Consider the following 24886-nt stretch of genomic DNA (forward strand, 5'->3'; position numbering starts at 1 on the left):
CTATTTGTTTCGGAGCCAGACACAATGGTGCTGAGTCTCTTTGCTCAGAAATGTTCCCTGATAGTGCTCAGGGAACCATAAGTGTTGCCAGGGATTTGAACTGAGGGTCAGCCACACATAAAGCACCTGCTATGTTGTCTCCATCCCCAAAAGTTCAGTTGTTGTTGTGTTTTGGTTTTTTTTTTCTATTTTGGTTTTCAGACCATACTCTGCAATGACCAAAGTTTACTTCTGGTTCTGTGCTCAGGAATCACTCCTGAAGGTATTCAGGGACCATATGGGATGCCAGGGCTCAAGTTCACAGGCAAGTACCCTACCCCTTGTACTATTGCTTTGGTCCCCAAATTTCACTGTAAAACAGAGCCCACAAACTCAAGAAGCCTAGAAAGATGTGCATGACGATAGGTACAGAGAATTGGAGCCAATGAGAGCAGAAAGACCATAATTAAGTGGTAGAGGTCAGCAGTGTAATGCTGTGGGGATGACACAGGCACTGGTTGACTCATCTGTAAGAGAACAAAAGAGTCGACCAGAGAGAACTGGAGGAATAGTACAGGGGCTAATGTGCATGTGCCTGCATGAGGCTGGCCTGGGTATGATGCTAGGTACCACACAGAGCCAGAAGTAGCCTTTCAGCACTGTCAGGTGTGGTCCCAAGCATACAGATATACACACACATAGCAGACAGGGAAGAGATTAATTAAGGCAAGACAGAGCTTGAGGTACATTAAGTGTATGTTACTGGCTCTTAAAATAGCATACAAGCCACACCCATGGAGTAGTAAGTGTACTAAATGTTTCCAGCCACTCTGGGTGACATCATCTCGGCTTTCTTGGTGGCTCAGGCAGGTGAAGTCATACCACCTGGAAGGTGAGGCCAAGTGTGTAACCCAGGTCAACACCAAACTCAAACACCAGCACCGCCACATCACCATGCTGAGATAATACATTCACTCCAGTGGTCTTGATCTGGAACCCCAGAATGACAAATCCCTGGAGGAACAAAGGGGCACCTGAGGCACTCCCAGCTTGTGTTCCTAAGGAACAGAAGATGAAAGGTCTGAGAGAACTGAAGGCCAAGGATCCCTTCATTCAGAGGCCTCTGAAGGGTAGCAATGAATTCCTTGTAACTGAGTTTCTGTCCCAGACACTGGGACCTAGAATGAGCTGCCATCTGCCTATGTACACACATGTACATGTGTGCGCACATACACACACGATCTGTAAGAGAGCTGAGAGAGAGGCAGTACCAGGAGGAAGGAAGGACATCTGTTAGAGTCAGTCCTCAAGCTTCAAAGCCAGGACACTGAAGAGTTGTGGGTCTAGAATTAAACGTCAATATAGGAAATAATCCACACAAACTAATGAGGGTGAAACGGGTTCAGGAGTTCCAACAGGTAAACCTTCCACTCCTAAGAAGCAAGCTGCTCCAAGGAGAAGTCAGGAAACGCAAGAGAGCATTTTCCTAAGACCCAGGATGTTTATTGGAAAGAATCAAACCACACCCTGGGGTGGAGAACAAGTGGTCTAAACACCAATCCAAGGTACTACATTCAAAAGATGTTTACAACCAATGAGTAACAAGGCGTATACTTGACCAGTTAATCCCATTGACTACATGTCACCCTCAACCTGTTTTGGATTATTTTGTGCAGCAACTCTGCTTTAGACTCATTCACCTTGGATTGGAGATATGGCACATGAGGTAATTTTACAGACCTCTGTCAATTCCAGGGACCAGAAATAGGTCCCACACACCTTAGGAGGCCAGTGGGAAGAAGGGTCTCAACTAGGCTCTGGCTCTAACCATTACTCCCTCATGAGTCCATCACTGTATTGTGGGAGGTGAAGGAAAGAGAAAGAGACAATCAAATAAGCATGTACCTCAAGAAAAAAAAAAAAAAGAATGTACTTCCAGCACCACAATGAAGAGTCAAGTCATCACAGACATCACTCAACCAATTAGGAAATAAATTTGGGGGTAGGAAATTATAATTAAGCCAAATTTAAAAAGGAATGTGTCTGCCAGGATTATTTTAAAGAGATTTCAAGTGGGCTACTTCTATGCCCATAATGCTCGCATACCAGGGAGAATCATGCTTCCTGCATTCAATGTCTCTGGGTCTACCAGAATAGAGTTGAGCGAACAGGCCTGAGTCATGATGGAACATATCACATGCTATGGGGTGCAGAGGAAGAGAATACTGACAAGGGTGGCGGAGCTCAGGGGATGAGGAGAGCTTGAAGAGGAGATCCTATTGCATGGAGGATCAGGAAGGGAAAGAGCACGCAGGAAGAGAATGCAAGAGGCTGAGGGTCCACTGAGCAACAGACTGAGAGATATAGACACAGGTCATACCTGAGGGGCAGGAAAGAATGAGAAGTAGGAGCCAGAGATACAATCCATCAGGCAGGGCACTTGCCTTGTATGTGACCAACCCAGGTGGCTCCCAGAGACCACTAGAAGAATTTCTGAACTCAAAGTCAGGAGTAATCCCTGAGTACCATTGGGTGTCCCAGATGATTCCCCAAACCCATCAGGAGTAATTTTAGAGCAAGAAATAATCTGAGTACTGCTAGGTATGGACCAAAAAAATAAATTAATTAATTAAGGGGCCGAAGCGGTGGCGCAGAGCAGTAAGGCATCTGCCTTGCCAGCACAAGCCTAGGACAGACCGCAGTTCCATCCCCCGGCGTCCCATGGTCCCCCAAGCCAGGAGCGATTTCTGAGCACATAGCCAGGAGTAACCCCTGAGCATCACCGGGTGTGGCCTCAAAAAACAAAATTAATTAATTAAAATTTTGTCATTTCCTTTGTCTTCTTTCAGGCCACATTCAGGGCTGCTCAGGGAAGTCTGTGCTTCAGGGATTGTACCCACACCTCTAGCATGCAAAGCACTCAGCATGTTGCCCCTCCTCTCTCCTCTCCCCAGGATTACATGATTAAATTATATATTTACACTATGATAGTCCTACCATGTGTCTGATCAGCAACATACCATATTTTCACTCTATAAGATGCACCTAACCACAAAGGTTAGACAAAGAAAACAAGAAAAAAATCATTCTAAAGCAAATGGTGCAACGTGAGACGCCATCAAGAGACAGTGGCTGAGAATGACCAGCCTGCGAGGCCAAAGTATATTTACAATATGCCAGTACACAGCTGATTAAACACATTTACTTAACTTGTTTTTTATCAGAAAATAAAATTAAAAAAAAACAATTTTTTAAATACTCAGGCTTCAGCTCCAGGTGGCATTTGCTTCATAAAATGCATGTTTGGAAGGGAAAAATGTGCATCTTATGGTATGAAAAATACAGTACATAGCGGCTGACTTAAAGATTTAACTGAAAAAGAGCAATTTATCTTGTCCTGGCTGTCCAAAATTAAGGTGTAAAATGGCCCTGGTCTGGGGCCCAGGAGATAGCTGAAGAACAAACCTGGCATGAAGACCTGGGTTCAATCCAGGCACTGCATGTTCCTCTGAGTGCTGCAGGGAGCAAATGGTGGCTACAAGAATTGAGAAGATGGGCTGGTGATGAGACACTAGTGGGTGGGGAGTAGAATTTGGCAGAATTTGAGGGAGAGAGCGGAGACAGGATTTGGAATTTGGCAACTGGGTCCAATGGCGATGCTATGTATCAAGATCTAGGGAGCTTGTGCAGAAGCACTCCCTGATGGTTCTGAGTGATTGTGCCTACCCTGTAGGCAAGCAGGCACAGGAACAGTGCACAGGAGAAGCTAGGGTGCTCTGAGTGGAGCCTCAGGAGAAAAGGGTGCAGGCACTGGAGGGACAGATATGTGTGGGGGGGAGGGCTCGCATATGAAGAGAGACAACTTCAGGCCTCTGGGAAACCCAGGCATGGCAGACACATTGAGAAAGACTCCCACTGTTTTCATTCAATACTATATAAAAACCTCGAATTTTGGGCCAGAGTACAGCAGATAGGATACTTGTTTTCCAAGCACAAGGGCCAGGTTAGATCTTTGGCATCCCATATGGTCCCCCTGAGCCTGCCAAAAGTGACCTCAATGTACGGAGCCAGGAACAAAGTCCTGAGTAATGCCAGTTGTGGAAAAATAAAACAAAAACAATCAAAAAAGATAAAGGTGATAAATGTAGACAAACTACTGAAATCCATGAAAGGAGGTAAAACTCACAAAAGTGAGAAAGAAATCAAAAAATTTTACTTGCATCAAAACTAAGCAGGGTTCCTTCTCAACTTTAAATTCTACACTTAAGGAGACAGAGAGATAGCACAGCAGTAGGGCATTTGCCTTGCACTTGGCCAACACAGGACAGAAGACGGTTTGATTCCAGGTATCCTATATGGTTCCCAGAGCCTGCCAGGAGTTATGTAACCCCTGAGCACCACCGGGTGTGACCCAAAACGAAACAAAAAACCTCTACACTTAAAATAAATACAAGTAATCACACATAAATACAAGGCATGAGAAATGAGAATCTGTTGCAACAGAAAAGATTGCAGCTAACCTGTTAGCTCTCCAGATGTCACAACACTCTCCACTTCCCATCTGTACAGAAGGAGATTTAGCCTCCCAGGAAAAAGAAATAATTTTTCCCAATCCCACTTCTCCTTCAGCACTTTCAGGCAGGGTCCAGATACTTTACCAGTCAAGAAGACCCTCCCCCACACTATCACACACAGACCCTGAGTTTTCTGGGTTTTGTTTTTGTTTGGGGCCACACCCATCGGCACTCAGGAGTTAATCGTGGCTCTTCCCTCAGAAATTGATCCTGGCAGGCTTGAGGGACCATCTGGGATGGAGGGACTAGAACCCGGGTTCATCCCAGTTTGGCCGTGTGCAAGGCAAACGCCCTACCACTGTGCTATCGCTCCAGCTCAAGACCCTGGTTTTAAGCTTCTTGTTGAAAACACTTTCCCACTCATATTTAGTGAAAACTCAGGTTAAACAGAGATGAAAGAAAAATCATGTCTTCTGCATTTCTCTGGGGCAGTGTCTTCTTGTTTCAGGGCAGTATGAGTGTGGTGACAAATGCTCAGGACCCTCACCTGGTTATTTATTTACTTGAGATTTGGGGTCTGATTTGAAGCAAAAGAAGTCAGAGGCTGGAAGATAGCACAGTGGGTAAGACACTTGCATTTCCAGGTGTAGCCCCAAAACAAAATAAAAAGTCAGGAAGTTTCTGTAGGTAAGAAGAAAAAGAGAGATACTAGAGTACAAAACTTGAGGGGGCAGGCAGAGAGACAGAAACAGACAGACACAGAGGAAAGAAAGAAAAGAAAGAAAGAAAGAAAGAAAGAAAGAAAGAAAGAAAGAAAGAAAGAAAGAAAGAAAGAAAGAAAGAAAGAAAGAAAGAAAGAAAGAAAGAAAGAAAGAAAGAAAGAAAGAAAGAAAGAAAGAAAGAAAGAAAGAAAGAAAGAAAGAAAGAAAGAAAGAAAGAAAGAAAGAAAGAAAGAAAGAAAGAAAGAAAGAAAGAAAGAAAAAAAGAAAGAAAGAAAAAAAGAAAAAAAGAAAGAATGTGCACAAGTCCTCTCCCTGCCTTCTGGCATAACCGAACCTAGATCTCTGATGTGAATCTGAGGGTCTGAGGTGAAGAGTGCCCCTCTTCGGACCTCTGGGAACCAAGGCAACCTTCAGGAGTACGAATGGCATTTTGAACCCAGTCGAAAGAGACAGGTCTCCCCAGCTTCCCCAGGACTTGGGAGCTGATGTTCTAGTGTGGTTGGTAGCAGCCATCTGTGGAAGCAAGAAACTGGGACAGTCGAACTCGAGCTACTGCCCTGTTCTGGGCTCCCAGGGGCCCCTGGGAGGCAGAGTGGAGAAGGGGTAGGACGTTCCAAGTCCAATCCTAGAAGGGTAGTCAGAGCTAATATGACTGATCCACTGTTAAAAAACAATCGGGCATGCCCTGGACACACCTGTGTTTCTGGCCATTTTCCTGAACATCTGAAGAAGTGCATTTTATTTTTATTTTTATTTTTTGGGGGGGGACCTCCCAAGTGGTACTAGAAAGGACTTGGGCCCAACCAATGACTCTCAATCCATGGCTCAATGCAAGGGGTTGAGGATATGGTGCTGCTTAGGTCCTAGGGTGTTGCGGAGTACCCCCCCCCTGCCCCCGGCCATCAGCAAAGTGCCTGGAGGTTTCCAGGGCTACTTGGTGATGCTGGGGGGCATAAGGTGACAGGGTTCAAACCCAGTTAGGTGCACGTTAATGTTAGTCTTGGGCCTTAACCACTATTCATTCTACTCTCTCCCAACCCTTGCTTTTTCTTATTATGACTCTAAGTAAAAGGTTGCTTCATAGTTCAAGGTACCTGCCTGGCAAGGGCAAGGTCATCGTTCAAACTCCAGTGCCAGCCACACACACTTAGGTGACTGGTCCTCGGAACCTCAGAGAGAAAGGACAAGGGTGAGTCCTGAGTCTAACTCTTAACACACTGAGATGATTCTCACCACCCCACAGTCTGGGGTTGTCCTCTGAGAAAGAAAAAAATAATTAATTGCTGGAAGGAGAGTAAGGACTAAAGTGTTTGCCTCACCTACAGCTGACCCTGGTCTGACCTAGAGCACCAATACAGCCTTGAGCTGGAAGTAGCCCTTGAGCATTTGGCCCAAGCCTCCCTCCCAAATTAAATTACATTAAAATTCCTGAGACATGTGTACAGGGAGAGAAGAGAAGTTTCCCACATAAACCACCAACCTTGTTCCTTAGGCTCACGGAGACAGGAATGATTTCCATCACATCCTGTCTTCACTGTTTTCCATTAGCTTGGGCTCCACAGTGAGTATCCAGCCTCAAATATTTGCCTTGTTGGACAGGACAAGTAGTTTTCTCTATGTCATGTTTTTCTCCCTACTCCCCCCCCCCCAAATCTCTCTAGCTTTCTCTGTGTGTGATGAAAACAAATTTTGCCTGAGCTCTAGATTGAACTAGACAATGCTGGCAGTGTGTGGCTGCTCCACTGGCCCTAAGGTCTAGAATGGAAGCTGCCCTTCACCCAGTCCCAAAGGGCACATACATGCTCCCAGCACCTGCTCCCTCGAACACTTGCCTCTATCCCTCAGGACAACTCAACTCTCCTCTGAGGTCAACCATAAATTTTAAACTGTGCTTTCATCCCATTTCCACCAGGAAGATTTCATTTACAGAAGGAATTCAGCAGCTGTCCTTTCCAAATTACAAGGCCCCTGCTTAACTTTTCTGGTAAACCAAAAATTTCTGGTTTCAGCATACACTACCGGGAAAGCAGGCATGTCTTCAAGTCAAGTGATAAGATTCGGGCCCCCGACCTTTTATAGAAGAGCATTGGGGGACAGGGAGCAGAGTTGTTTTGTTTACTATTTTATAAGATCTCAACAACTTGAAGTTTCACACTTTTTTGTAAATGGAAAATTCTTTAAAGTAGGGTAAGAGTTAAAAATAAGCAGTCATGGTCTCATGGTTTTTAAGAAAATCACACAGCTCGACAGTGCTCCCTGGTGGCCAGTTGCACAAGCTTAAACCTGCAGGACTGATCTACCAAACAAGATAGAAAGTGTCTCCAAAGGGGACCACTTATACTAGAAACCCTGGTGGTAAAGGAGGGGGATGTGGGATGCATGCTGGGAACATCAGTGGAGGGAGGACAACATTGGCGGTGGGAGTGCCCCTGATTCAATATCACTATGTGCCTGAAATATTACTGTGAAGGATTTGTAATTCACTTTGGTCAAAATAAAAAATAAAAATAGGGGCCGGAGAGATAGCATGGAGGGTAAGGAGTTTGCCTTTCATGCAGAAGGTCATCGGTTCGAATCCCGGCGTCCCATATGGTCCCCCGAGCCTGCCAGGAGCGATTTCTGAGCGTAGAGCCAGGAGTAACCCCTGAGCGGTGCCGGGTGTGACCCAAAAAAAAATAAATAAATAAAAATAAATAAATAAATAAAAATATTTAAAATATATATTAAAAAAAAGAAATGAGTGTCTCATCAAAATGAAACTCCTGCAACTCAACTCAAAGAAAACATGAACAGCTGATTTGAAACAAGCTTTACATTCCATTACAAGAACCAACAAAGAGTGGGAAATTGAATAGTTTTCATTTTAACAGAAAATAATGCTCAAATTGAACCCCTCTAATCTATTTGATCTAACACCTTTTGTAATTATCCAGGAATAGTTTCACAATCACACATAGGTGCTTTCAGTTTAGGCCTCTGAAAAGATTTCTGTTGTTATACTCTGTCCTTAAATTCTTGGAGATTCTGCATACAACATAGAGACAAAAATCTGTCTAGGGGGTGACGAGCAATAGTACAGTGCAGAGGGCACTTTCGTTGCATGAGGTTTACCCAGGTTCAATCCTCAGCACAGTATATGATCACCCAAATCCTACCAGCAGTGATCCCTGAGTGCAGAACAAAGAATAAGCCCTGAGCACTGCTTGGTGATACCCAAAAACAAACAAATTCTCTGTCTTCAAAACTCTCCTACTCTAGCAAGGGAGCAAGAATCCAAACAAATAAACTCTAAAAATGTAATATCAAAAAACAGTTTCTATGAAGAAACAGAAGCCAGGAAAGTGGGTAGAGTGTGGCTAGGTGGAAGTTACTTTTGAAGTGATGGGCATAAAACACTGTAAGGGGATATCATCCCTTTAAGGATCTGAAGGACTATATGACAAAGAGGTTACCCTGAGCATGTCCCAGGAAGAGAAAACAACAGTAGGGCAGACTTGAAGGCAAGAGGAATTGGGTCTGTTTCAACCCTAGCACAACAGCAGGAAGGTAGTTGACACTTAGAAAAGAAGAGAAATGAAGACAGTGGGTGGGTGGGAGGGTCAGACCACAGGTTCTAAAATACAGAACTTGGATTCTACCTAACACTGACAGCAACATTGGGCAGATTTGAGTTAGGTATGGCAGGTTCATGTGCACATTAGAAAAAGTACTGACTCCTGAGTGTTAAGACTTGAAAGTGATGGAGATTAAGACTGGGTTGGGATTGAGGGCACCAATAGGCAACTGTGAAAACTACTCCAGTAAGGGAGCAAGAATCTCCCTTAATAAGAATCTCTTAGTAAGCAAGTTTCTTACTAGGAAACAGGAACAGGAAACTACTGAGGAAGCTGCTGCAGGAATGAAAGCAAGAGCTCTCTGGCTTGTATTGGGTTGCTAAGTAAAAAGATGAAGCTAGGAAGAAGCCTGGGCTCAGAATATACTTTGGAAGTAAGCCGACAGGGCTTGTGGAAGGATTAGAAACTGGTCAGAAATGGCAGAATCACTTGAAAACTCCCTTTGACTTAAGCACCTGGTAAATATGAAAGCAATACCCAAGGCAGACAGAGAGGCAGCCTGTATGGAAAATAGATTTGACAGAGAGGAAACAGATAAGAAATCACAAGCTCTGTTACATTCACCTCTTCCATCTTCAACATGTCTGTCTGTTCAGTAAATAGGTGCAAACAGAGAGTGGAGAACTGGAATACATAGTTTTGGGGATCCTTAATAATATCTATGACTACAAGACTGGCACAGATCACAAAGAGTTTAGAAGGGGCAGCTAAGGAATATATATAGAAGGTGGAGCAGCCTTTTTTTTTTTTTTTTGGTCACACCCGGCAGCGCTTAGGGGTTACTCTTGGCTCTGTGCTCAGAAATCGCCCCTGGCAGGCACAGGGGACCATATGGGATGCCGGGATTCGAACCACCATCCTGCATGAAAGACAAATGCCTTACCTTCCTGCTATCTCTCTGGCCCCCAAGGTGGAGTAGCTTTAATCAAAGTAGACTGAGCTGGACTAGAGTTATAATACAGTGTGTAGGGCATTTGTCTTGTACATGGCCGACCTAGATTCAATAACCAGCATCCCTTATGGCCAGCACAGCCCAACCAGGAGTGATCCTGAGTGCAGAGCCAGAAAATGGTGCTGAGAACTACTGCATGTGACCCAAAACCAAAACAAACAAAAAAAGTAACTGGAGCAGCTGAGAAGAAGTGAGTACGGTCAGAAAAATTCAAAACAAAAGAGAAGACAAATGCCCTGAAAAACACTGAGAAGAACAAGCTGGAGGGTGGCTTGGCAAGATAGAGGGCCACTGAGCAAAGCAATGAGGACAAATGTCTGTCGCATGGGAACCAGCTAACTGAAGCAGAGGCAGTGAGGGGAGCAAAGAACAGACTTCTCCATGGTGTACTTCTTCCAAGGAGTTTTATGGAAAAGGGGCAGGGGTGTGAGAAGACATTTGAAGGATGGGTTATGGGATCCAAGGAAGTGTGTTTACTTCATTTTCCTTTTTAAGAGGTACTGCCAATTTCTTGTGCAGGATTGAGACTCATTTGACCCTGGGGATGACTGGGTGTGAAGGCAAGGGATCTAATGCACCCATCTGGAGTGGCAGGGAAGAGCACTTTCTGAAATCTGACACGGATCCATGTACAGGAAGCAATCAAAGATTTGAGAGTGGGAGTCACCCTAGTTACCTCTAATTTCTCAAGGAAGTAAGAAACAAGAAGCTAATACTATGAGGATTATTAGCTCAGGAGAAAGGGAGCACCTATTTGTGAGAGGGGTGTGAAGAGGAATACAAAGTAAATTTTCCATGGTAGGGGACAAAAGTGGAACTGCTACTCATTTCTCCCTGGCCTTAACCTACTCTTCAGGACTAGCTTCTTAAACTATGGGTTGTAATGCACATAGGATCAGGCGTGTGAGGATTGTAACAAAACTTCAAAACTTGTTTTAAGGGCTAGAGAAATAGCTAGATGGACTGAGCACAAGCCTTGCATGTGGGAGATCCTGGTTTGATCCGTGAGTAATGCTGAGGGTGTTTCTCGTGCAAAGATCAGCAGTAGGCCCCAAGCACCACTGTGATGTCCCCCCAAATTATCTTCAAATTATTACCTGTGAATATTATATTTGTTTTTCTATTGTAAATATACTATGTAGACTTAAAATTTTCTAGGTCGTGTAACAATTTCTCATGCACAGGGTGTTGTTGAATGGAGAGAGTTTTAAGAAGATCTGTACAGAAAGATAGCACAGTGGGTTAGGAGCTTGCTTTGCATGCAACCAATCTGGGCTTGATCCTCAGCATTCTATATGGTTCCCTAAGCATAGAGGAGTGATTCTGAGTGCAGAGCCAGTAATCAACCCTGAGCACTGCCAGGTATGGTACAAAAACAACAATAAAATATATATATGTACAAAAATATTTGCAAGAGAATGAAAAATATGCTAGCGAAAAAGAGTAATAGAAAAACTTCTTTTCTAACATAAAATATTTCAAAATGTCCAGAGGAATCTGGCTAACTCACACGAAGTGCCCAAAATATAACCGATGTTAACATTCTGTTTCAAATTTTGTTTTTTTTGTTTGTTTTGTTCTTCTAAGAAATAAAATACTGTAGTCACAGTTGCAGGTTCCAATTCAATTCCCTCTTCCTCATAGATTATTCTTTTCCCACCCCAATCCCAGAAAAATCAGGAATGGAATCCAGGGTCTCACACATGCAAGGTAAGTCCTAGACCACTGAGCCTCTCTTCTTCCTTCTTGAGTCCATGCCCCTGGCAGAAAACAGTAATGCTCCTCTTTATCCCAGCATAACTACAGCTCATCTACAACTCCAAGTCACCAAAAGCCATTGTTCAAGACTTACCTGTTATTGGGGTTGTCAAGGAGATGACCACAGGAAGTTTGGAAGACAGAGCCTGGATGCTAACACTGTAGTTAGTACCTGGGCGCAGATCCAAACACACCTCAGGATCCTGGCTGTTCACAGTGATATTAAAGATAATTTCATGAGAAAATTCTTTCTGATACCATCTCTGACCGTGGATGTGGAACTGAAATACAGAAAGTTCACCAAGTGACTCACTTGCCTGAAAAGCTCTCAATGCCTGAATACTTAACCCTACTCAACCTTCCAAAAGTTTGAAGACAAAAAAAAAGTTTGAAGACAAGGCTTCCCAACAGTAGAGCTCTTAGGAAATAGGACAGCAATTATTGTACATACCTAGCACAAACCTAGCAAGCACCTGACCAGGGTTCAATTAATATGGTCCCTCAAGTATCACCAGACAAAGTCCCTAGAGTCCCCCAGTACTGGTAGAATGGCTGGCCAGGGTATCCCCGTTACTGCAGTGTCAGCTTCAATAGATTCTCAGGTGCTTATACTGAACTGATAGCTGGGTGACTGGCTCTTTCTGAGCTCCACATGGGATGCCCCCCAAAAAGTGAAACACAATAGTAAGGCACTATTAGTTCTAAGGCCACATTATATTGTGTCATTTATAAAATAATTTATCAATATAATAAATCATTTTCTAACTAAAATGTACATAAAGCCAAGGTCCTAAAATTGGCGACTACATCTTCTTTGTTTCACACTCACACAATGCAAGTGTGAGACATGAGATAAGGCCTATGACAAATCTGTAGGAGCAAGGCTAAAGCACATCTTCCTAGAAAGAGAACACCACACTGGGGTTCAGCAACCCAGATTTGGGCTCTGCTAGTTGGTCTGGTCAAATCTGGAAAGAAGTTTCCTATTCCTCTCATCCTCTTCAGACTCCCCTGCACTGACTCATCTGCATACACTTACACTTGCACACGTATATGCACGCACTTTCCTGTAACATCCCAATCCCTGGCCATCAGGCACATTCTTCATCCTACTGAATGTCTTCCGGTGGTGGCTCGCTCATGGCCTTTCCCTTTCTGACCCGCAGCCAAATCTAGCTTCAGGAGTTCCCCATTGAAGCTCTAAGCCTTAAACTAGGTTTAAAGCCCTAGTTTACAGACCAGTGCTGGACCAGTCCTTGGACTTTTCCCCCATATAGAAACACTGGAAACCATTGACTACTTGACAGACAGACTACTTGACAGACTACTTGACAGGCCCAGACACAGTATAGAGTCACCATACCATTTCCTCAGATGCTGCTGTGCCACATAGCCTGTGTGCGAAAAAATTCATGGCTGTCCCCTCACTCCCCAAGGTGTCTATCTCCAAGCAGGCGGCACAAGTGCCCATTTCCTTTTTCTTGATGTAGCTGTCACATTTTCTCTTCAAAACGCAGCTATATTTGTCTTGCATGTGGCTGACCAGGCTTCCATCCCCAGCAACCTATATAGTTCCCTGAACACAGCCACGATTCCTAAATGCAGAGCCAAGGAGTAACCCCTGAGCATCACCAGGTGACAAAAAAAAAAAAATGAGTATAACTGTTAGTAACTTACTAAATATATCTCTTCTGTAGAAGTTTCCTTGATGTTTCTCCACCTCAAGCAGGTATCATTAAATACTGAAATGTTGCTGATGCTATATTCTACTACAAGAGGAAAAGAATAAAAAGAATGAGAAATCAGCTTACACACAATACAAAGACACAACCTCTCATTGAACCATTTTCTTCTTTTTTTTTGGGGGGGGGGCCCAACCCGGCGGTGCTCAGGGGTTACTCCTGGCTGTCTGCTCAGAAATAGCTTCTGGCAGGCACAGGGGACCATATGGGACACCGGGATTCGAACCAACCACCTTAGGTCCTGGGTCGGCTGCTTGCAAGGCAAACACCACTGTGCTATCTCTCCGGGCCCTGAACCATTTTCTTTTCTCATTTTTCTTTTTGTTGTTTTCGGTTTTTGGTTTTGAGGCCATAACCATAACATTCAGGGTTTACTTCTGTCTCTGCACTCAGGAATTACTCCAGGTAGGCTCAGAAGATGATAAGGGATGCCAGGAATCAAACCTGGGTCAGCTGTATGCAAGGCAAAAATGCCCAATGAACTATTGCTCCAGTTCCTCATTAAACCATTTTCTAAGGTATAAGCCGCATCAGAATGATTTCACCAGTGTTTTAATTTCATTCCAATAGCAGCCTAAAGGCTGGAGTGATATTATAGTAAGTAGCATGCTTCCCTTGCATGTAGCCTATCTGAGTTTGATCTCTGGCATCACAAATAGTCCTCCAAGTCATCCAGGAGTAATTTCTGAGTGTAGACACAGAAGTAACTCCAGAATGTTGATTGATGTGGCCCAAATACCAAGAAAAAACAAAAAATCCAAACAGATGTTTAAAAAGACATTTTAAATTTTTACAAACTCAGTCTTGATCTAAAAAACTAAAGATTGCAAAATATCCAATCAGAAAATCCCTCTTAAAAGATACTAAAGTGGGCTGGAGAGATAGCATGGAGGTAAGGCATTTGCCTTTCATGCAGAAGGTCGGTGGTTCGAATCCCGGCATCCCATATGGTCCCCTGAGCCTGCCAGGAGCGATTTCTGAGCATAGAGCCAGGAAGAACCCTAAGCACTGCCGGGTGTGACCCAACAACAAACAAACAAAAAAAAAAGATATTAAAGGGCAACCCAGGGGAACAGCTTGAAGATCTAGAATACTTGTTCTTTGCACATGGGAGTTCCAGCATTACTGGAAATCCTCACATTACTGGAAACATTTCCCAGACAACATGTTGGGAGTAGCCACTGAGCACCACCAAATCTAGCCCCAAGCCAAATAAAATAAAATAATAAAAAGGTTTTTAAGGGACAGAAATATCTCAAGAAAAAACATGTAGAAAAGGCACAAGGCCCTTCCTTCCCCCTCTCCCCCTTTTGCCCCTGCTGAGGATCTACTGGGTACAGCCTCCAAATAAATAAGAAAAGTGATTTTACTACAGAGTCACCACAAGTTCCTTCCCTCATTTACTTAACTAAACTGAGCTCATTGCCGGGGTTTTGAACAACCTCATTTGCACAGATAAGCACCTGTCTAAAATTCTGTACTGAGGTCACGGTTAACAGAGAGCAGAGAATGTCCCCCAAGCAAGCAGTGTGGCAAGCAGTGTGGCATGTCCCCAGGAAAGGCAGGAGGGGTCCCTCTCAGTTTAGGCTTCCTCTATTCTCATGGGCAAAGCTACCTTGTTGGCTGTGGCCCCAATTTTCAGTAATAATCCAAAAGTGAGTTTAGCTTCAGATCTAGGACAGTTTTACTAAAGAGGCACACTCCCCTCCAAACTCTAAAGGGCTCTTATTTAATATCAAAGGGTTACTTCCTTCTACCATGATCCTGGTCTCTAAACTGGAAATGATAGAAATAGACTGACTAAGAAGTTTTCTTAAGAATACTGATGATTAATCAACCGATAAGGCAACTATTCAAACAACTTAATCAAATACAAAATAAAGTCTCACAGGGGTTAGAGCAAAGCTGTGTTGTATAAACCCACGTCTGACAGGTTCCTATGAATGAAGCTGGGCCGAGTAACTAGCTATAAGCCGCTCTCTACAGAATCAGCTTTTCACAAAGAGAAACCTGTTCCACGGGGTCATAGTTTTCTTTCCAATATTGCAAGGGAGAAAGACAGAGAAATCTAAGAAAGCAAAGTTGACTTCGTGTCATACAACCTTGCAACCCAGTGTAAAAGGTGATTTCAGGGCCAGAGAGGTGGCAGAGCAGTATGCCCTGTATGGGTGGGAAAAAGGAGTTTTGATCCCCATACCATACCAATAGGCAGCCCTGGAAGCCCTCCGCCCCCAGCACCTTTGGCAAATTCCTGTACTATTGGATCCTACCTACCACTAAAAAGATGGCCCAGTAAGTGAAGGGAGTGCCACAGGAAGTAGAGCCCTGAGCAATGCTTGGGAGTACCCTCGGAAAAGATTATCCAAGGAACCTCAACTTAAACAACTTCCCAAATCACATAACTTATTAAGTGAACAATTTTAACATGTGAGCAATTTCAGGACATTCAGAAAGGTAGAGCACGTCACTAGTAATCCACAATGCCCAAACTACCCAACAAAGGCACAACCAATCATCAGACTCACTTGATAAGATAAATCCAAACCTCAAATAAAGTATTAGCACACAGAAGTCAGTAGTACATTTGAAAGAACAAAACACTATCTCTAAAGAGTATTTGTTTCAGGAATACAGAAATGGTCAATATTGGGAATTTAATTAATTCAGAATGAAACTTGCTTTGGTTACTTTTATAATGTATAATACATTATACATTCCTGGCTTCCATATCTTAGTAAACTGAACTTGGTTTTTTAAATAAATTTTTAATTGAATCACCACAAGATAGAGTTATAAAGTTGTTCATGATAGAGTTTCAGTCATACAATGTCCAACACCCTTCAGCAGGGCACATTTCCCACCAGTAATGTCTCCAGTTTCCCTCCTGCCCTCCCCCTGCCTGCCTCAGGGGCAGAATTCTCTCTCTCCCTTTCTTCCTTTTTTGTCTTTTAGACACTGTGTCATACATATTGTTACTGAAAGGATATCATGTGGATCACTTTACCTACTTTCAGCACCCAGTTCTTGTCCAGCATGATCATTTCCAACTGTCACTGTCATAGTGGTAAACTGGACTTAATTTGACAGGAACTCTTTCATGCACCGGATCAGGTTTGATTCGCAGCACTACATTATGCCTGACCATTACCTAGTGTAACCTTGGAGGTTCCCAGCACTTTGAGGGTCTCCACAGTCACATCCCCAGCACTGCAGGGCCCAAAAAGCATCATACCTGCAGGCCCTAGCACATATCCACAGCCCAGTGGGCTGAGACTCACAGATGGGAGTCCCAGCCCCATCAAAGAAAGACTGATGATCAGAAACCACTATCTGTAGTGGCAAAATAATGAAGCATTGTCTAGTAAACTTACAAACACTAAAAGGACAAATGGCCTCATAACTAAGAGAGTCAAATACAAGGTAGAAAGAAGTGATAAATAGTCATAAATACCAGAAAAGAGGGGAAGAAATGACATAATTGCCACAAATCTGTATTTCTTAGATTGCTTCTGTATCTGGAAAAAAGCAAACAAACAAAAAAAAAACCCCACAACTATGATACTAATGTAAAACAACCAAAACCAAAAAAATACTAAAACTAAACAGGCTTGATAAAATGTAGCCTGCTACTAGAAGATACAGAACTATATTGTTTTTATACATCTTTGAGAACAAGTATGGTAGGCTAATTAACAGTGTCCCAAAGGTGCCCACAATCTGGTTCCTGGCACCCCTATTTTCTGCTTTGCATGTGGAAGAGGATCAGAGCAATGGAGATTAAGATGGGCCCATTATCCTGGATTAGCTAGATGTGTCTTGGGTTCTTATACAATAGAGACAAGATCAGGTTTAGAAAAATGAAGATAAAAGGATGAAAACAGTGGGTAAACTGTAACCACTAAAGACAGAAGGGGCCACAAGGCAGGGTAAATAGGAGGGTTCTTTCAACAGGCTCTAGAAACTGAGGGGTAGGGAAAAGGCAAGGAAATGAGTTTGCCCCCTGTTATTTCCCCAAAATAAACACAGGACTGCTGACACCTTGGTTTTAACAGTGAAAATGATTTTGACTTCTGAGAGCAAATCCATTATAATACTTAGAAATAAATGCAAGGCATGGAGAGAGATGCTTCCTGTGAATGACATAAGATAAAATAATAAAGAGATAATGCCACACACTTAAATGCAAAGATTGAAAAATGTAAAGGCCTCACTTCACCAATTAGTCTACAAATGGAATGCACTTCAAATGGTAATTTCAATGGGTCTTCTTGAACTTGGTAGTTCTCACATTAATTCCATGAATATTTAGAAAACTCTCATTATATGGCAGGCACACTTCAGGGGAATAATGATAAAAGGGGTGAGAAAATACATCTCTGCACTTAACAGAATTCAGCTTCGTGAGAAGGGGAAATTCAACAAGTAAGCAAGCTATATTTTTTAATGCCTGGCCAGAACACTATTATAATGAGTAACACATTTGCCTTGCATGAGGCCGACTGGGGTTGACTCCCAGAATCCCATATGGACCCCCAAGCACCAGAAGTAATTCCTGAGTGCAGTCAGGAGTAACCACTTAGCCTTGCTGGGGACAGCCCAAAAATAGACCTGAGATTTGGATTTAGGGAGTCTGAACTTGAGAGCTGGCTACTGAAAGTCAGACAAAAATTCAGGAGGAAAGACTCTTTTCTGGGAAGATCCTAGAAGGACAGAATCTAAACACTGAAGAAGGAAAGGCAGAAATTCTGGATGGAGAAATGCAAGAGCAAAGGTATGGAGGTGGAAAAGTTAGCACTGAAGAATTGTCAATGGATTGAAATCCAATTAGTTTAAGGATAATGGGGGGGGGTCCCTTATAGCCAAGTCTCCATAAAACCTCAAAAACAGTCTTCAGAATAGCAAATAAAACTGAAAATAGGGGTCAGAGTGATAGTACAGCAGTAGGGCTTTTGCCTTGCACATGGCCAACCCAGGACGCACCCAGGTTAGATCCCTGGTGTCCCATATGGTCCCCTAGCCTGCCAGGAGCAATTTCTGAGTGCAGAGCCAGGAGTGACCCCTGAGTGCCACAGGGTATGACCCAAAAACCAAAACAAAACAAAAAAAACTGATAAAGTCATCACATTAGAGATAATTTTAAATTACCTTTTTATAGATATTAGAGGCTGTATATTCACAAAATGATAGTTTTTAAACTAATGATAAATCGATTTTATTTTAAAAATTAAATTTCCTCCTTTTTAGGGGGGTGTCTAAATGATATACAATTCCAACAAGCTCTGTGCTCAGGAAATTCTTCTGGCTCAGATGCAGTACTGGGATCAAACTATGCTTTACCTCATGCAAGACTTTAATCCCTGCACTATCTGTATCAGTCTGCCCCCAAATAAACACTTCTTTTTGAGGGGGGGTCACACCCAGCAGCACTCAGGAGTCACTCCCAGTTCTACACTCAGAAATTGCTCCTGGCAGGTTCAAGGGACCATATGGGATGTCAGGATTTGAAACACTATCCTTCTGCATACAAGGCAATCACCCTACCTCCATGCTCTGTCTCCGGCCCCAAATAAACGCATCTTAAGAGAAAAATAAATATCAAAATTCAGAAAAGCTATCTCTCATTTGCCCACAAGTTTGCTGTAGAAATGGAAAAAGCTCTTGAAGAGTCATGTCAATGAGGAAAGGAAGCAATTGGCCAGTGAGTGACATTACGCTCAGCTAAAAGATACTACACCTTGAGTGGTGGAAAACAGATGAGGTATATTGAGGGCGCTGATACAGGCAAAAGATGAACAGCCTGGGGAGAGAAGACACTGCTTCCAGCAGGAAAATGGAAAGGAAGGCATGTTGTGCTCTTTGGAAATCTAGTGGGGACAGCAAGGAAACCCAAAATACTGCAAAGTGAATGAGAACCCTAGACCAGTCATGGGAAAAATAACAAGAATAATTTTTTAAAAATAATTTTCACTTTGATCAAAGTGGATTATAAATCTTTCACAGTAATATTTTAGGTACATAGTGACATTGAATCCCGGGCATTCCCACCACCAGTGTTGTCCTCCCTCCACCCCTGTTCCCAGCATACACCCCATATTCCCCTCCTTTGCCACCGGGCTGCTAGAATAAGTGGTCCCCTCGTGCCTAGCTTGTAGATTGGGTCGATTCTGTTGTCATTGGTTTGGATTTGGTGTTTAAATCTGATCATTTTTTATTTCTACTTAATGTTCATATGACTGTTTGGTTTTGGCACCCTCCATTATTTCCCCCTCAATTTATGAAGCAGAACAAGATGGTTCAAGTTATGAGTTTCAATAACAGAAATAATTTTAAAGCAACTGCATTTCCCTAGATGACAGAAGAGGGCACTCTCGGCTGAGTAATTGCATTAGCCATCTTAAAATGTCCTGGACTACCTTTTCCATCCCTGGACTTCACTAAAAGCCATCTTTAACTAAAAATATGATTTTTGTGTTATATGTGAGTGTGTGATGTGTGTATACATACACATATATGTATATATTTATATACAGTTAGTATATATGCATATGTGTGTACATCTACATATATACATTTATAAATGCTATACACATAAATATAATATATATACAGTATACCAACTCCCATATAAGAATAGGTAGGGTGCGTTTTGCCTTACACATCCCTAAAACGTATGATCCCTCCCAAGCAACAGCCAGGAATGATTGCTGAGCACAGGAATAAGCCCTGTGATATGTGGCCACACAGCTGGGTATCAGCCCCCAAAATACATACGTATGTATGAAATATGTGTATGTATTTATATATGTATATATTGCCCAAAACACACACATATATACATATATAAAATCAAAACATTTCAGCTTGTGAAAGACTACTTTAAAAAATCTAAATAGAAAAATACTTTTAATACAGTAAAGCGAAATAGTTACCCTCCAGTATCATTGCAGGTAAAACAAAGCCCCTTTAACTGGAAATTCAAAATTACAGAAAGGAACAAAACACAGAAAAGAAACAGAACAAGAGTTGATATGTTTAAAGGTAATAAGGGAAAATAATAAAAATATATATTAATGCAGGAGACCTGAGTTCAATTCTTGGCACATGGTTCCTAGAGCACATCGCCAGGGGTACAAACTCACCAGATATATACTTATGTTTGTATGTATAATATATTTAAGTCTTCCTTTTATTCTTTTTATTTATTTATTTATTTATTTATTTATTTTGGTTTCTGGGCCACACTGAGTGGCAGCACTCAGGGGTTACTCTCTGTGCTCTGCACTCAAAATCACTCCTGGCAGACTGCAGGGACCATATGGGATGCCTGGGTATTGAACTTGGTTGTGCCACATGCAAGGCAAATGCCCTACCAGCTGTGTCTATTGCTCCAGCCCATAAATCTTTCCTTTTAAAAATTAAAGTGAGAAATGTTCAAAGAAAACTTACGACAATAATAAAAGAAACCATGTAACATGTTATAGTAGTTTATAAAAATATCAGATTTCAGATCCAAACATAATAGCAAATATCATAAACATAAGTGTACTCAACTTTTAAATTAAATATATAAAAATATTTTTGGTTTTCTCTAACTACAAGATGCAAAAGATATATATGCAGTCTCTATTACTCGCACTCTCATCTCTTGTCTCTCTCTCAACACACACACTAAGTCTAAGAAAAACCATAATGAAATATGAAAGCAGAAAGTAGTAATGTAGGACAAAGTTCTGGGAGAAATTTTAAGTAGTAGTGATATAGCAAATATTTTAGGTTTACTGTGCAGACAGTTTTATTACTACTATTCTACTATGAAGCACAAAGGCTGTCAACTACATTGTATTCCAGTAAAACCATCATAAACTCCAAGCAACAGGCCACACTTGGTTCACAGGGCCATAGTTTGATAATTCCTAATGCAGATCTAATTAATAAAACAAAAACTTGGCTTTTCTGTAAATATTAATAAAGGAGACAAATTACTATCTAAACAACCTAGAATAAGGTAGAAAACAGACATACCATGAAAAATAATCATTAAATAAAAGAAAAATCAAAAAGTTAAGTGGAACATTTTATACACCAAAAAAATTAGAAAAACACAGAATTCATTCTAAGATGAAATATAGCTTACCAAAACTGCCACCATAAGATATTTAAAAAGTATAAACCAAGGCCAGAGGTATATTAACAGGCGGGTAGGGTGCATACCTTATATGCAGCCAGCCTGGGTTCAATCCCTGGCATCCCATTTGATCCCTGAGCAGAGAACCAGGAGTAAGCACTGAGAATTAGCAGGTATGTCACCCTGTCCTCCTCCAAAAATGTTTAAACCAGCATTACTCAATTTTTCCACCACTTATTAGGTATGCACACTTACCTGTATGAACACTGGTCCATAGAGCATTAGTTCCAACTAAGGTAGTAAGCCATGGCTCTCAGCCTTCTACACCAGCAGATCAGCACTAATGCATGGAGCAATGATTAAAGATCACTGCACTTAAATAGGCCAATTTCCACAAGAAAATATCAAGCCAATTATCAAAAAGTTACTCCCACTCTTGTGTCATGCCAGTTTCATTTGGGAGTTCTACCAAATGAGCAGAAATCAGATAATCAAAATACTTCATGACTGATAGTAATGAAAGAAACTTCTCAAATAAAGAGTCATAACACCGAGGAAAACTTTCCACTTTTTTAATGAAACAAAGAAAATATAAATGACTAATCTTGGTTAAAATGACACAAAAAAAGGAGATAACAAGGGCTGGTGCTCCAGTGGTACTGCACTCCTAGCACAGTGGTAGGGTGTTTGCCTTGCACATGGCCGACCTGGGACAGACCTGGGACAGACCCTGGTATCCCATGTGGTCCCCCAAGCCGACCAGGAGTGATTTCTGAGCACAGAGCCAGGAGTAATCCCTGAGTGCTGCTGGGTGTGCACACACACACACACACACACACACACACACACACAGAGGAGATAACAACGGGCAGGAGAGATAGCACAGTGGTAATGTGTTTGCCTTGTAAGCAGTTGACCCAGGACCAATGGTGGTTCGAATCCCGGCATCCCATATGGTCCCCCATGCCTGCCAAGAGGTATTTCTGAGCAGAGAGCCAGGAATAACCTTCCTGGGTGCCACCGGGTGTGGGCCCCCCCCAAAAAAAGAGATAACAAAAAACTGGAGAGAAAGTTATATGCCAAAATCATGTATAAATACCAGTACTAAGTATATGAAAAAATACCATTAGTGAAATATAATAAACATCTAAAAATTCTATCATGCCAATAAAAGATTTATTTCCTAGTAGAAAAAATATAAAAGGAATTTGAAAAACAAAACAAAATAAATAAATAAAAGGAATTTGAAATTATATCAGATTTAAAATTATAAAAATGTGAAATTTAAATATTGCATTTATATTAATAAATCAGCAGGAAAGGAGAGGCATACCCAGCAATGCTCAGGGGTTACCCCCACTCTGCACTCAGGAATTACTCCTGCTGGGCTCAGGGAACCATATGTGTGGGAATCACAGCTCTATCCACTGTGCTATTGCTCAGGCCTCTCTAATAAATAATTTAGGCAAAGAATTAAGTCAGAGCTACAGATAGAGAGGAGAGAGAGAGAGAGAGAGAGAGAGAGAGAGAGAGAGAGAGAGAGAGAGAGAGAGAGAGAGAGAGAGAGAACTCAAAGGCTGGAGTACCCAGCTAAGATTAATACCTAGCATTGGCATCATGTGTTCCCCAGCATTGCTAGTAGAGACCCAAAGTACAAGGTTGGGGGTAGTCCCTTAGCACCTCCAAAGCAAACAAACAAAAAAGAAGTCAGGGCCAAAGAGATAGCACAGCAGTAGGGTGTTTGCCTTGCATGCAGCCAATTCGAGACGGATAGTGGTTCGAATCCCGGCATCCTATATGGTCCCCCGTGCCTGCCAGGAGCTATTTCTGAACACAGAACCAGGAGTAACCCCTGAGTACTGCCAGATATGACCCAAAAACAAACAAAAAAAAGAAGTCATTTTCTGTTTCATTAATTATTAATTATAGAGTCCAATACAACAATTTTCTCCCTCTTATTTCAGCCTCCTGAAGTAATCCTGGCACCTCTGAAAAGAACCAAAATGAAGCCGTCCATAGCCATGAGAGCCACTTAGGATCCTTTTAACAAATGGCTCCCACTCTAACAGTCACCTTTATTTACCCCACAGATGAATCTACAACATCATTATTATTAAAAAAGCAACCACTTTCTCTCCATAGTACATGTTAATTTTTTCTCTCCATATTACAGATTAACTATATTACAGGGGGTGGATATGCTAAATTATATAGGCCCACTTATGACTTGACCAACTGCAACTAGGAATTTCTCTGGCAAATGGCCTCTAAGGGAGGCAGACATATTACAGACATAATTTTTCTACCATAAGCTACTGCTATAACATTTATCATTTCATGGGAAAATAGAGGAAACCATGTTTAAGTATTTATGGTCGGGCCGGAGAGATAGCATGGAGGTAAGGTGTTTGCCTTTCATGCAGGAGGTCATTGGTTCAAATCCCGGCGTCCCATATGGTCCCCCGTGCCAGCCAGGAGCAATTTCTGAGCCTGGAGCCAGGAATAACCCCTGAGCACTGCCGGGTGTGACCCAAAAACGACAAAAAAAAAAAAAAAGTATTTATTGTCATAAAGCTTAAACTTAGAGGGCCAGAGAGATAATAGAGCAGGTAGGGCACTTGCCTTGCATGCAGCAGACCTAGGTTCAGTATCCAGTATCCTGTATGGTCCCAGAAACCTCCCAGGAGTAATTCCATAGCACAGAGTCAGGAGTAACCCATGAGGACCATTGGATGTTGGCCCCCAAAATAAATACAAGCAAACATTCCTTCAATTCTGAATTGACCAAAGAGTAAAGCAAAGAAGTTCTGCTCACTTTTTTAAAAAAGCATAGGGAAGGGATATTCCTGGCAGCTTTGGGACTAAAGGACACTCCATGTGGTGTCTGGGGGCATTAGGAGCAATAATGAGGTCATGTCATATGAACTCAACCCCACCACCTGGTGCAAGCTAGTTCCTGCTCTACCATGGAGCGTCATGCCTATTCCCTTTTCATTTCCTATTTTTCTCCCAGCCTCTTTCTCAAGCATTTTTAACTTAGCAACACTATTTGATAAATATTTAAATGCATACAATCCTCTGCTAAAGAGAACAGATGAAGAAGTGTTCTCTCTTGTTCATAAATGATATGTTTCTGAAATTCTAATTAGGCGCAGTCTACAGAGACAGCAGATTTTGCAAAGTAAATAATGCCAGGAAAAAAAATAGCTACGAGCCAACTCTTTGAAAGAAAGGCTATTTTTTTAAACGACACTGTAAATAGCATTATTGTGTTACTGTTAGTTATCCTTGATGTACATTTGCAGACACTATCTCGGGGGAAAGAAGATAAAAACACTGTTCAAAGTTAGGAGTTATTTTATCGACAATTTTCTGAAGAAAAATGTGGCAGCTAGTTATATGAATCCTTTTCAACTAAAAGCATGTTATCATAGTATATGGAGAGAAAGAAGCTGTGAATCACCCTATCATTCTCACAGA

General features: G+C 42.1%; 1 protein-coding gene across 1 annotated transcript in view; it reads right to left on the minus strand.

Moving 5' to 3' along the window:
- SUSD1 (sushi domain containing 1) overlaps positions 1-24886 on the minus strand; it is a 137687-nt gene that overhangs the window by 6439 nt on the left and 106362 nt on the right. Inside the window, 2 exon segments of the mRNA XM_049774850.1 lie at positions 11634-11820; positions 13217-13308. Coding sequence (XP_049630807.1) covers positions 11634-11820; positions 13217-13308 — 279 coding nt within the window.

The sequence above is a fragment of the Suncus etruscus genome, chromosome 1 (genome assembly GCF_024139225.1).
Source record: "Suncus etruscus isolate mSunEtr1 chromosome 1, mSunEtr1.pri.cur, whole genome shotgun sequence".
Classification (NCBI taxonomy): Eukaryota; Metazoa; Chordata; class Mammalia; order Eulipotyphla; family Soricidae; genus Suncus; species Suncus etruscus.